A 14,908-nucleotide genomic window follows, 5' to 3' on the forward strand; every position below is an offset into this window, starting at 1 on the left:
GCTCAGATGTGGACTTTTCTTATGTTAATATACAGTAAGTGTTCACTCTGTGCTTCAGTGACCATCAACCATAAGACAAACTCGCCAGACTGAAATGCCTCGATTTCTAGATATGCAATAAGGCATTTAACTCCTCCAGATGATAAGCTGATCTTTAAAGGTTGCGCATTATTCTCGTAAGCCATCTTCCACAAGAGCTTTCATTGGGATGGTATACAATAAAAAGAAAAAAACCCAATAGTGTAATTCCGTAATTAAAAAACACAGATAGTTCCTCTAAAGAAAGTACTCTAGGGAAGAAACGCTTTGGGGCATGGACTAGCAATAGGCGTGTACCATCAGCCAATGCCGAGATCTCCTGGCTGATATTCACATCGGGTGGCATTTTAGCGTGGCTCTGCTAGGGGATATGAGAGAAGGCAAAAGTCTTACCATTTGTATTTTTGGGAGTAGGTTTTTATTGCAATAAAACAGAATTACTATTGGGTTCTCTTTTTTTGTATACCTCCCAATGAGAGCTCTTGTGGAAGATGGTTTAAGAGAATAAAGAGCAACCTGTAAAGATCAGCTTATCCACGAGGAGTTAAAAGAGAAGTAGTTTTTTTAATTTTATTTGCCCATTATACTTACCTTGGTGGATGCCGCATCGAAACCAATGCTGCATCTGTCCCCCCGCCACCTCTGCACTGAGAAACAAGCCACTGAACACCGCCGATGGCTCGGTTCTCACAGATCCACGAGCAAAGAGCTGCTGACTGTCAGTCAGCATCTGTCCTGCTCTGCTCCTCCATGCTCATTGGAGCGCTGAGCTGTGGAGGGGCGGGAAGCGACTGTCTCAGTCACTCAGCGGCTCGCTAAGTGGCTGAGACAGGCATCAGTCCAGGCACCTGGCGGATCCAGACTTGATTGTCATGATTACGTGGTGTCTGGACTGATTCCAGGGATGTCAGCAGAGAGCGGTCTGAAGTCCGAATTGCACTCCTGTGACCCCTAGAAGCCCAGCCAAACGAGCTCAGGCTGGACTTCTCCTTTAAAGTGATTGTAAGCGATCACCTTGTAAAGCAAACCATTCAGTTTAAAACTGAAATGAAAAGGCAAAATATTTGTGTATAGATATAAAAAAAAAAACAAACAAACAAACAAACAAACCTTTCCTCCCTCCTTTTATACATGATCACATTCCCTCTGCATAACAGCTGGGGAGGGGAGGAGAAGTGAGAGCACACTGATCTTCCCAGTAAAGGCTGGGGGGGGGCATGCCAGGACAAGTCTGATCATTGGAGGAGAGCAGGCCAAGTTCCCAGCACAGCTAGGGATCCGACCACGGTGAGCTTAGGTGTTCGGTTACTAACAGGAAAATCCCAGGAAAAAAAAAAACAAAAAAAAGCTTTGGAACCACAGGTTCCAGTAGGGAACTAGGTTCTTACTTCTGAAATACCAGGCAGAAATAACTGGTTTGCCTATAGCAAAGAGGGGGTTTATACTAGCTCGGACTGTCCATAGGCAGTGCCAAGTTTCTTTTTTGCCCAGTGTACTACTCCTGTAGATAGTGCTACAAACCCTATGGTCGAGAAATAGAAGAAGCTGCATCCATCAATGAACGAAACAGAAATACGTTTATTTAATGAACTTTGTGTCATATCACAAGGATTTTATTATACAACTGGCTAAGAACATAAGCACAAGCAATAAAACCAATATTGTAATGTATCAATTGATATATATGGATGTATTTATGGATTCATTTGCATAGGTTTTTGCACATTTCATCAATTATCTTGTAGCACTGCAATCTGTATTTGTTTAATTTTATTGTGGGAATTGCTGGAGTTCTATTTCAGCTGTTGTGAAGTGTGAAATTTGTTCACTCTTGAAGAACAGAATAAATACTATTAATGTGGCACCCTTACTTCACCCACTTCAAAAGGGAACAAACCAATGAGAGGGTCTTCATGGACTGGACTACCATAATGGATTGAAAGAAAAATAGGGGGTTCAATAACGAGCCCCTAGTCGGACTTTAGAGGCATAGCAAACTTAGGGAAGCATAGCAAAATAATAATGTAATAAACTTTATTGAGTACAAATGCATACAGAGCAAAGACAACGACAAAAAGTTAAAAAATCATCTACACAGGAATATACATGATAAGAGCCCCGATGCGTCTATGCGTTTTGTAAAAAACTTCTTCAGGACACATACAGGTTTCAATTAATGCAAGAAAGGGTCTCACTTATGAGGAGGCTTTCAAAGATTCAAATGATCATAGTTCAAATTTTTCCACTATAGATGTAAGGGTCTTGTCAATAAAAATAGGTGACCACCATCTGTTTCCATATACATCCAATCTCCGGGTTCATTTCAAAAGAACCAACAAATTGCCATTATGTTCCAGCAATAACAGGGTACATTTCCAGCAAAGGAGGAACTCAATAGTTGCCATTGGCTTCCATCAATCAACAGGGCGGCAAACAGCCCATAGAACACATCAGCTCAATAGTCCATATAGAACCATGCAAGCAGCACTAGGGGAGCTGGTGGTTGGATAAGATGTATATACTCAGGAGGATACAGAGATGGATAAGATGTATATACTCAGGAGGATACAGAGATGTTCATCTCTGTATCCTCCTGAGTATATACATCTTATCCAACCACCAGCTCCCCTAGTGCTGCTTGCATGGTTCTATATAGACTATTGAGCTGTGATGTGATGTGATGCTGAGATGTGTTCTATGGGCTGTTTGGTGCCCTGTTGATTGATGGAAGCCAATGGCAACTATTGAGTATTGAGTTCCTCCTTTGCTGGAAATGTACCCTGTTATTGCTGGAACATAATGGCAATTTGTTGGTTCTTTTTAAATGAACCCCGAGATTGGATGTATATGGAAACAGATGGTGGTCACCTATTTTTATTGACAAGACCCTTACATCTATAGTGGAAAAATTTGAACTATGATCATTTGAATCTTTGAAAGCCTCCTCATTCTTGCATTAATTGAAACCTGTATGTGTCCTGAAGAACTTTTTTTACGAAACGCGTAGACGCATCGGGGCTCTTATGTATATTCGTGTATAGATGATTTTTTAACTTTTTGTCGTTGTCTTGCTATGTATGCATTTGTACTCAAAGTTTATGACATTATTGTGACTATGCTTCCCTAGGTTTGCTATGCCTCTAAAGTCCGACCAGGGGCTCCTTATTGAACCCCCTTTTTTTCTTTCTTGCCATTTAATTATACGGATGTGGCCATAGGAGCGGTTCCCTTTATATTTTATTCTACCATAATGGATTGCCACTGTCCCGAACCTGTATCGCAATCTGCAGTCAACGCCACACATTACACCAAGGAAGAGCCCCAAACAAGTCCAGAGTTTGCAGCAACATTACAAGCTAGTTTGCATCTTCCTTCTGGCAGGATCCAGGTACGGTCAGTGACATGCATAGGGTACCAATTCAGAAACTGTGCCATTAGTCTAGACGGGTGGAGCATAGTTGCATACCTCAAGATGGAATGCACACAAGAAAATCCCAAGTAAAGACCAGTAATCTCCCTAAATGAGACACTAGAAAAAAAATGAGGATTGCTGGGAGTGGTAGAGGTTATATGGGGGTTCTTAGAGCTCTGTTTTACCAGTGTCCAATCACCTGAAAGTGGAAGCATATAACCCGGTTGTCTAAGACCTACCCGTGTCCCGTGCTGTACGAGAATAAAAAGGACATGCATAATTTTCTCTAATGTAGACCAACACAATTCACAAAAGTGTGTTACTCTGCATTGCATGCATGTTTTGAAGTCAGATGAGCTAATGCATGTAAAGTACATGTTCCAGCAACGCACCCTATGGGTTTAAATATTTATTATACCTATAATTGCTACTATTTTTTCTTAAAGCAAACCGAATAACTCACTAGTGAAGTATGGCTTTAACATATTATATTAGCTACTCAAAGCTCTTAAAAACTCTCTAAGAAATGATGCAGAAGCAGACAATTTATTCCAGGATAAGAGTAATGAAGACCATGTGCCAGCTTTGCAAAGTCTTGATTGTGCGGCTTTCACTGGCATCCGCTGCCACACATTCTTCCACTTGGCTGATGGGAGCATAATTGGACTTGTGATATTCCCATTGATGTACATGCTTCACAGACCTCAATCTTAATCCATCCAAGTGCCTAAGCTGTAAATATCCTTTCTGGACTACTGAGCAGAATTAACATTAAAAAAAAAAAAAAATCAACTGTTTTGTTTAATGTTTTAAAGTCTAACCGCCTTCAGTGTTACATCATTTTCCATTTAGGTTTTGGCCAGGAGAACAGGAATCATTGATTGTTTCCTGAAGATATCTCACGTAAGGAATCCTGGCACTCTTCTACCAGCTACTGTCTCTTGTATTCAGTTGTCTCAATGTCTTAAAGGGGACCTTTCGTTTTCCGTGAATGCTATCAAAATATAAAAACCACATATGAGCGAAGAGTGCGAGACTCACGCCAATACCCATACTACAAACATTAGCAGGAATTTCAACCTACTTTCATTCATATTCATTCTGCATACAACATTCTTTCACTGTCTGATATAATACACTCACAAACATTCATAATGACAGATTGTTGGAGCTGCTATATTATACAAACCTTCCACTTAGGAATCAACCAACTGGATTTGCAACTCACCTTATTACCTACAAATTAAAAAAAAACAACAGCTTATTAACAGGTCAGCACCAAACCAGAGTTGTGTTCATGTCTCTATTTTATTGGGATAGGGAGAGAGGGAAATATAAAACATTTACGGAGAAAACATCTGGGTGGCTGCAACCAAAGATTGGCCTTTATCTTTTTAAAATGAAAAAAGTAATCTCTTCCCCTGCTGGTGTATGAATTTTGTACAATGGAGGAATATTTGAATACACTGAAAACAAAGCACTGTTACAAAGCTGGTTTACTTTGTATGCTAGAGAGCTTTCTTTGTTAATAAGTTCTCTTTAATGAGCTCAGATCTTCAAAATCAAGAAAGGAGGACACAAGCATTTCTTTCTATATTGGGACATCTCTGACTTTTATACGTTTTCTTCATGGAAAAAAATTGTGACGGCTTCCAGGGATCACAGAACAAATAGCCATAACAGGATGTATTTTAATATAATGATGAAAGACAAAAGCCGCAGCCAAAATTATGCTGAATGTTTGAAACAGAATCCATGCTTGTCAAACTGCGATAAACAAAGTAAAATGTAAAAAAAAAAAAAAAAAAAAAAAAACAGATGCAGTTTATTAAAATCTTTTCCTTTTGATAATTTCAGGTTTCCAGTTCACTGGATGAGTTTCTTCAGTCTGAAAGAGGGAGAAACACAAATTGTCAGGTTGAGTTTTCACAATGTTTAATTTAGAAAAACTTTTTAATAGTGATAAAGGAAAAGCACTGTGGGTGGTAAGCAAACATTCAAGCACCTTAAATTGATTGTAAACCAGATACTAAATATGAACAAAGCACATCCCTCTCTATAGAGCAGGGATCCCCAAACTACAGCCCTCCAGTTGTTGTGGAACTACAACGTCCCAAGAGGCATTGTAAAACTCTGACATTCACAGACATAACTAGGCATTAAGGATGAGCTCCGGCATGTTCGCACACTCCACGTGCAGAGCCCACCAGGAAGTCGGCACGGCGCTGCACTAATCACAGGCAGTGAGACATTTTCACAGGCAGTGAGACATTTACACAGGCAGTGAGACATTTACACAGGCAGTGAGACATTTACACAGGCAGTGAGACATTTTCCTGATGTGCGGCTGCAGAGATTGGGAAATGTCTCACTGCCTGTGATTAGTGCTGCACCGCGCCGACTTACTGGCGGGCTTCTGCACGTGGAGTGTGCGAACACGCCAGAGCTCATCCTTACTAGGCATGATGGGAATTGTAGTTCCTGAACAACTCTGTTCCTGTGTGAAAAGGGTGTGTCCCTTCCCTCCAATCAGCTCTCAGACCTCTCCTCACAGATCTCTGCAGATTGTGGCTTCAGCTATCCGCCCAATTTTTTCTGAACATTCAGCCAAGCTTTATAAATTCTAGACTTTGAATGGATGTAGAAAAGAGAAGACTGCGGATAAACAGGTACAGCTTGTGTAAGAGGATTTGTTTCATCTCTGTTCATCACTAGAGGCAAATAACTTCACTGGGCATATGAAAGGGTTTCCAACCACTTTAAGTGGACCTAAAAAATCTAAAAAATCCACGTCGCATGAACAGAATACTTAGCAGAATTACCAAAATCACAATATTTTAAGTACATGCATTTCTTATTTGCCATAAATAAGAAAACAATGGTCCTGAGCAATCTGTTGCAACCTAAACCCCAAGTAAACTAAATTGTATGGTCTCTTGATACTAGGAAAATGCATTTAACATCCTTAGAGACTATAATCACTTTTTTTCAACCAGACAAACCCTGTCGACCCTGACCACCACCCTGTGTACATGTACTGATAAGATAACAGAGGAGAGTTCAGGAGCAGTTGAAAGAAATGCCAAACTGCTCTTAAATGTCCGTTTAGCAGCAGCAGTGTACATGAGGCCTTAGAGTTCAGGTACATTCATTAAAGGGTACTAATTCAACAGCTCTCAAAAGACATTTTAGACAACTATATGCTGCTATCCTTGTGGCAACAGTTTGGGGAAGGCCCCTTTAAGTTCCAGCATGACTGTGCACAAATCTAGGTTTATAAAACCATGGCGTAACACGTTTGGTGTTGAGAAACCTGAGTGGCTTGCACAGAGCCTTGAGCTCAAACATACTGAACACTGTTGTGTGTCCTACATCAGTGCCTGGTGCTCTTTTCCTAAAAGAACACACTTTTCTACATACTCCAAAAATCTCCAATCTTCTGGATTACAGAGGGAGTGAGAGCAACTACATATTAATATCTATGGTAGAGATTAGGAACCATGAATATACTATTCCACAAACTCTGGTGAAACCTAACCTGGCAAAGTAAGAGCAGTAATTTTTAGGCCCACTGATTACAAGGTTCATGGTAACTGTCAAGATCTGGATTAAATGATTGCCGACCAGCCGCCGTCATTATACTGGGGCAGGTCAACACAATCCTGCAAGCCGTCGTAGCTATACATCAGCACCTTTAAGCGTGATAGCAGGTGGGCGCACGCGCCCACTGCACTGCGGGGGCGTCAATGCTCGTAGCTGACGGTCGCGATTACCACGAGCGATAGCCGGCACGAGAGGCAGAACAGGGACGTGTGCATGTAAACACAAATCCCTGTTCTGTAAGGAGAGACAGATCGTGAGTTCCTAATAGCTAGGAACCAAGGATCTGTCATCTCCTATAGTCAGTCCCCTCACCCTACAGTTAGAACACACAGTCAGGGAACACAGTTAACCCCTTCCCTGCCAGTGACATTTATACAGTAATCAGTGCATTTTTATAGCGCTGATCGCTGTATAATTGTCAATCGTCCCAAAAATGTGTCAAAAGTGTTCAATGTGTCCACCATAATCTTGCAGTCAAGATAAAAATCGCAGATCACCGCCATTACTTGTAGAAAAAAAAAATAAATAAAAATGCCATAAATCTATCCCCTATTTTCTAGACGTTAGAACTTTTGCGAAAACATACGCTTATTGCAATTTTTATTACCAAAAATATGTAGAATACATATCAGCCTAAACTAAGAAAAAAAATTAGGGATATTTATTATAGCTAAAAAAGTACAAAATATTGTGTTTTTTCAAAATTGTCGCTCTTTTTTTGCTTATAGCGCAAAAAATAAAAACTGCAGAGATGATCAAATACCACCAAAAGAAAGCTCTATCTGTGGGAAAAAAAGGACGTCAATTTTTTTGGGAGCAGCGTCGCACGACCGCACAACTGTCAGTTAAAGAGACGCAGAGCCGTATCGCAAAAAATGCTTTGGTCATTGAGCAGCCAAGTCTTCCAGGGCTGAAGTGGTTAAAAGGCTGATTATTCCAGGGCAGCCATCACATCGGATTTCTAAATATTATATTATGACTTCCAACTAAAAGAGGAGGTTTAGTGCTGATTATAGCATACTAGGATTTTGTGTTCACATCATGCAACAGGCTGTGCAGGAAATAATGCCCTGCAAGATCTTACATTTAAAAGGTGGCTAAAATGATTGCTTTCTGGCATTAAAGGTTTCTAAGTAAGAACCACAAAAGTTTGAGGGAATTATTTATTCAGCTGGTTATAAAGCGGTCTCAATAATTTATCTGACTACTCAAATAAAAAACGTCCTCAATGTGATCTTTCTATCGAATGACAGCAGTGCTCCATAAATCTAATTAAAAAGAAAGACTGCTCAGCAGAGTCTCATTAGAGACCTGCAGACACACTATGGACAAAAGTATGAAAAGAAAGTGAAGACATTGGGGGAAAAGGAAAAAAAAAAAAGTTCAACACATGCCCTGATAACCAAAGATCTACAGATCTGTCCACACAGTAAATGCCCCAAATACTTTTGCACTCCAGTGCAGTTAGATGTTTGTTTCTGTCTAGGGTACCAGTAAACGGAACTTTGACTTACTTAATGCCTCACTCCCATAGACTCCTTTCATGCTAGAAGACTAGTCCCTGTAGCCTTTTCTCTAAAGTGCTCCAGTGGTCGCATGTAGTTTGACCAATAGCCCTGCATTGTAAGTAAGGAAGCAGAGGGACCGCTCATGACCCAGAGAATCAGCAAGAAGAGGATAGCTGGGAGAGCAAAGGATTATAGAAGCCTTTTTTTTTTGTTTGTTTTATTGTTCATGCATTGTAGGGGAAAGGGGGGGGGTGCCCTGGAGTTTGGCTTTAATAAAGCCTCATGCAGAAACTACAAAATCTACTTTAAGTGCTATCCCAATGCAAAACAGAAACCTTAGGTTGGACACCAGGACTGAAACATCAGGAGGTTCAGGAGTGATTGCTTCCTTTTGTTAAATGGGAATACCACCTTTTGCAATAAGAAATGCTGAATACAGCTTTACGATTTGGCTCTTAAAGTGATTGTAAGGGAAATATTCCTATTTAAAAAAAATAACCAATATGTCATACTTGCCTACGGTGTTTTTGCAGAGCAGCCCTGATCCTCCTTTTCTCAGGTATCCCGCCGGTGCTCTAGGCCTCTCCCCTATGCTGAGTGCCCCCATAGCAAGTTGCTTGCCGTGGGTGCATTGGGCGTGTCAGCTCTCTGCGTCCATAAGAGATCGAGGCTCAGCCCCTGCCTCACTGGCTGTGATTAAGCCAATAGGCTCCAGCTGCTGCATCTCAGCCAATCAGGAGGGAGACTCATGTCTTGTGCACATCGCTGGTTCAAGATCGGGTTTAGGTAAGTATTGGTGGGTGGGGGAGGTGCATAGAATGCATGAAGGTAAATAACCTTCAGCCTTTACAACCACATTAATAGATGAGTAGGTGGAGCTAAAATATAAGAAGCAGAAATCTAAGTGCCAAACACTTTAAAATGAGGCAGCAATGGCTAGCCTAACTTTACAGCATCCATACAAACCTGAAATGCCAGAATTTACCCTGCCACTTGCCTTCAAGCTAAATCCTTGAAAAAGTCCTTCTTTGCAGGGGGGTTGTACCCACAGTGCAATGGTTAAATGCTTGTTTATATCGAGGGCGACGAGTGAAGCAGTTTTACTTACTTGATCCTCCATGCTGCTAGATAGATCCCTGCAACCTAATCCATCAAGACCAATGCCAACACTATAGCCCCGCACTGGACGCAGGAACGCTGAGAGACAATCCACTGCCAAAGCAGCTCCATCAGAAGAGAAACAGAGGAAAAGCTCATCAAAAGCACCTGAAATGCTCTTCAAAAATGCTCAGTGTTTTACTGGCAGTTTACAAACTCCTTAGCGTGAAAGTAGCCTTAATGAGCATTTAACCCTTTCAGTGCTGGCACAGCCCCACTGCAAGGGAGAACTTTTACTTTTCCTGAAGTTGAACTTTAAACTAAAGTCAGTTTCATTAGGCTTTTAAAGTGGTTCTAAAGACAGAAGGTCTTGTGTGCAGCAGCACCCCTCAGCCCCCCTAATACTTACCTGAGCCCCATCTCGATCTAGCAATGTTGCACGAGAGCCTTGGCTGTCCAGAACTCTCCCTCCTGGTTGCGCCATTGGCTCGCGCTGCTGTCAGTGAGCCAATGAGGAGAGAAAGGGGGTGGGGCCAAGCCGCAGCTCCGTGTCTGACTGGACAAACAGAGCAGCAGCTCGGGTGCCCCCTCAGCAGGAGACATGCAAAAATAATCTCTATATAGTTGGAAGCACAATGCTGCTTTGGACCTGAAACAGCATTAGTTAGGTCTGTATTATAGTGTCACTGAGGCACCCAGCTCATTTACGTTAGTATAATAGCTATTGGCATACGCTTCAAGTATCTATTTCTTGATCAGGTTCACTTTGTCTATACTTGAGAAGGACTTCAACACTTCGAAGTAAAATGTTTCAGATGTCTGTATGTCACATGTCTGCAAAATTTCATAAACTTGCTAAAAGCTAAATTGAAAAACTGTATTCACATAGCCTTCATAATCCATACTTGCAGGCTTAAGGTATACCTTACACACCTTAAAGTAAAGCTACTAGCACGTATAAAGTGCAGGCAGTTAGAGGTGTCTGCACATACAGCTTTTACTTTCTGTTCTAAGACCAAATGTCGGGCTGTTCTAAACACAAAAAGCTTCAACACTTCAGGCAGTGTTGAAGCTTGCCCGTTCCCTGCTAACCACGACACAATACTTTTTGCCCATCAAGCAGGAAGTGCTAGAGCTTTGCCTAATCAGAATAGGCAGGGACCTCTAGATGCCTGCATTTATTTATAAGAAAAAGGAATGTACAAGTTTGCCTTAGCTCTACAAGTCCTGTAATGATTGGAGGCCTTCAAGACACATGTTAGTTTTGGTGCAAGATGACAGATGCAGTAAAATGGGACTTAGTTTCTCCTCATATAATAATATATAATAAAATATATAATAAAAACACAAATTATAAAGTAAATGGCTAAAGATGCTCAGCCAATGGTCTTGTAACAAGATTAACACATACCGCAGTGTCATCTTCTCTGTAAACTTTGATAGTTTTGTCGGCTTCAGCAGTGATCAGTCTGCTCTCGGACTGGTCAAACGTGCATGCAAATATACCAGATTCACTGTCTAGAGAGCCTGGCTGGACAGCAGCATGAATTCTCTGGAAATTATAACCCGTCCTCCAGTCCCATAAGTGCATTGTTCCATTATCCGCTGTAGGGCAGAAATGAGAGGTGTCAAACAGAAACCACACCTAGCTCAGTCAAAGAGCGTTGCTAAAATGTCTTTTCTCTAAAGGGAAATCAGCAGAAATAGTTTCTTACCTCCTGACACCAACACACCATCAGAGTTCACTGCCAAAGTGTTGATTATAGCATTGTGGCCAGAAAGGTTTTGGATAAAGTTTCCATCAGGGAATTTCCACTGCTTAATATTATCCGGTGACCCAGATGCAAATGTGTACCTAGAATAAAAGCCAAGATAGTGAAGCATACAAACGTAACAGATAATTTTGGAACTGACTGTGCGGCACAAAACACAGTTGTGCTGACTTTAGCGACAAGCTGAGAACTGCAGCAGTGGCACTTATTGTATCACGTAACTAGATTCTGTGAACGTAAATCTATTTTGGGCTCCTCTAAAGGCCAGTTGTCAGGATACTCAGAAAAAAACGTTTCAGTAAAGAAAACTATTACTGGTCTTTCAGCGATCTTTCTTCTGCTTTTTGCCTTTCAGTCACACTTCATTACAGCCCAGGCAAACAAAATATTTCATTATTGACTACTAAGTACTCGATTCTCAGAAGCTCTGTTATGTTACTGACCACAAATCTTATTCCTTGGAAAAAAAGAAACCAACACCATAATGTTTCACTACACTTTCAGAGGGTCACTGAATACAAGCTGGTGTAACAGAGCAATACATCCTGAACATTCCCAAAAACATCTGTATACGTAATGGGAGGATATGGGATGCTTCAATTATGATCTGAGCTGAGAGTTGGATGATGCGTTGTTAGAGTTACTTTACGCTCTTTATAACAGGCTTTTAGGCATTATTCACACCATGGTGCAGAGACGTCAGTTTTTCTGCATGCGTTCTGCAAGGGCACAAAAAAAAAAAAATGAAAAAATAAAAATTGTTCTCTATGTGCCATGTTCACACCACAACACTGTTATCACGTGTAGATTTTTTTCTGCGCAGGAATCTGCAACATGTATGCAGTTTTCTGCACGGGAAAAAAAACTGACAGGACATCAACATTGGTGTGAATAGGGTACATAACTGATGCGTTTGAAAACTGATATCAGCGTGCATGAAAGCTGATTTGAAACTGATGTCTCTGTAAGTAAGTGAAATCTGCATGGTTTTCATGCACATATGGTGTGAACGAGCCCTTAATGATGAGCATGGAAAAGGTACATGATCAGCAGCTAAAAGCAGATTTTTTTTAATAGAAAGCTGAATATTTACATGCTTGCAATTAAAATTAGAAGTGTATGAATTTACAATGCACAACATAAAACAAATTAAAAAAGCAACTAACATACATAATTGCAAAGGCCCAGAAATTCAAGCAGGGCTCGACAAATACCAAGCGTCAGGTTGCCATGGCAACTAGAAATTGCGTCCCAGCGCCCAGGTTCACACATCTGTCTACTTAAATCGCAATGTCATTCCAGTTTGTGTGATTTCAGTACAGGTTCAATTTTGGCTCTCTCCCCTCACAATCCAGAATCGCATGTGTGTGAACCAGGGAGGCTCTTTTTACATCTGGGCATTTTGGGATTGCAGCAGAATTGCAATGCGATTTGCAGTGATTGCCAGGCAGTAAATCGCATAACAATCATGGCAAAACCGCACCATGTTTTAGGGGCCCTTGAAAATAACCTGCATTTTGCAATTGTATTGAGAGTTTTTAGATTGTGGGCAGAATTGCAGTGATTCTGCCGCAATCCCAAAATGCCCAGATGTGACCGAGGCCTAATAAAGCGGAGTTCCCACTATGACAGGTTTTTACTGTCATTCTTTCCAAACAGTCTATATACAACCCTGACGTAACGGCGTTACACTGGGGTTATTGGCTGGCCGCTCTGCTGTAAGTTAGGGTTAGGGGGTGCAAATTACTTGCCTCAAGCGCCGACAAACCACACTAGGTTAAAAAAAAAAAAAAACTGGTTCCGAACTTTTTTAGCTGGCTCCTAGATTTAAAAGCAAATTTTTCAAGCCCTGATTTAAAAAAGCATATTTTGACATTGTATAAAGAAAATAAAATAAAATAAATCGTTATGAGACCTTTATGTGTGGTCTTGAAAAGTCATCAAGGAAAGGTTTAGTGCACAAGAACATGAGGTTATACCTCAACTCTAATTTATATAAGACTTTAGTGGTTGCTGTGATAACACCAAGGGGTTCTTCTATTTAAACTGTGCAGTCGCTGATTGTTCCCTAGATTCGGAGGAAGTCCCAGTGGGACATAAGGCGTCAAAGTAGGGTTGGTCCTTGGCGTCGGCACAGTACTGGGAGGAGTTTCAGCAAAGCCAAATGGCTGCAGTGATGGCAGTGAAACCAGATAGTAGAGAGAATGCACAGGTGCCATTACATGCGGTATTACAAATTCTGTTTAGGTGAGTAACATTTTGAAGTCAATAAACTTTATTTTATACGGGCAGAATTAGAGGTGATTTTGAGAAATTTCTGTATGTGGTAAAGGCAGCATTATCAAGCAGGGTGAAATTGCCCAAAAAGGAGGGTTTGCTGCATTGGCTGGCATCCCACAAGGACAGTGTGATGGAGGGCCTGCTTATAATATCTATATGATGACTAGTATTTATTGACCTACTATATATTTGGGGGTCAAAATCCCGATGGTGAGAAAATTTTGCGAACATGTGTGGTGGTGACAATGAATATTTAATGCTTTGATTTCTGTAGACACTTTAATGTACTCATAAGAGCTTTAAGTGCTTATAATCACATATTATTGGAGCACATAAGGTTTGTGACACTTTTGAGTAGAGTGCCATTTAATTTTTTTTTTATCAATTTTGCACCACAAATGGTATAGCAATTTATTTGATGTAAATGTTTTTAGTTGAGAGATTTATTAGTAATATTTTTGGCGCATATATACTGTATATTCATATTTTGATTTCATTACTATAAGTGGGGTGCTACACTTTATTATGTAAAGAGGAGAAATTGCTTTTTTGAAAAAAAAAAAAAATGCTGCACAATTTAAAGTTTACTGCGATAACTTCATTTCATCCTTTGGGTTTATTTCAGATGCATATCCCAAACACCTATGTAGAAAAGCCCTAGAGATGCACATTCAATCATATGTAGGCAGTAGATATATTATTGTCAACTGGAATGGGAAAGGAGGGGCAGAGATCATTTTAAAAGGTACAAGAGTATCTTCCAAAGAAATACCCACAATTGAATGAATATGTAAGTTGATAATGAAGGTGTTTTACTTAGAGGCTAGCAATGAGTAAAGTGAATTTCCACTATGATATTGTGAAGTATGATATGTTGTACAAAATCAGATAACTGAAGAAATACACTTACTGTCGTGGATGTAATACAACAGATCTGACAGACTTTTTGTGGTTTGTCAATGTGACACGAGTCTTTCCACCCACCATATCCCAAAGCCGAATGGTGGTATCGTGGCTTCCTGAAAAGACAAAATTTATTAAAAATGCAATTAGGAACCAAAGAAAAAGATAAAAATTTATACAAAATTCAGTTTAAAGGGCCTATAGAGATAAGTTTTTAAAATATAGATATACAGATACATTTACATGCATTCCCACACCCCAGCAACATCTTATACGCAGAGATTTAGACCCCT

At 40.4% G+C, this 14,908-nt stretch overlaps 1 protein-coding gene across 4 annotated transcripts in view; it reads right to left on the reverse strand.

The window, feature by feature from the left end:
• Window positions 1-4,740: 4,740 nt before the first annotated feature.
• The window catches only part of PLRG1 (pleiotropic regulator 1), a 113,438-nt gene continuing 103,270 nt past the window's right edge, over window positions 4,741-14,908 (reverse strand). For all 4 annotated transcript variants that reach the window (XM_073605411.1, XM_073605421.1, XM_073605430.1 and 1 more), the window contains 4 exons: window positions 14,623-14,731; window positions 11,376-11,515; window positions 11,072-11,265; window positions 4,741-5,339 (listed from right to left, as the gene is read on the reverse strand). In XM_073605411.1, the coding sequence (XP_073461512.1) occupies window positions 5,280-5,339; window positions 11,072-11,265; window positions 11,376-11,515; window positions 14,623-14,731 (503 nt within the window). In that variant the 3' untranslated portion in view covers window positions 4,741-5,279. The remainder of the gene's footprint in view (window positions 5,340-11,071; window positions 11,266-11,375; window positions 11,516-14,622; window positions 14,732-14,908) is intronic.

The sequence above is a fragment of the Aquarana catesbeiana genome, linkage group LG01, assembly GCF_042186555.1.
Source record: "Aquarana catesbeiana isolate 2022-GZ linkage group LG01, ASM4218655v1, whole genome shotgun sequence".
In the NCBI taxonomy this organism is placed as follows: Eukaryota; Metazoa; Chordata; class Amphibia; order Anura; family Ranidae; genus Aquarana; species Aquarana catesbeiana.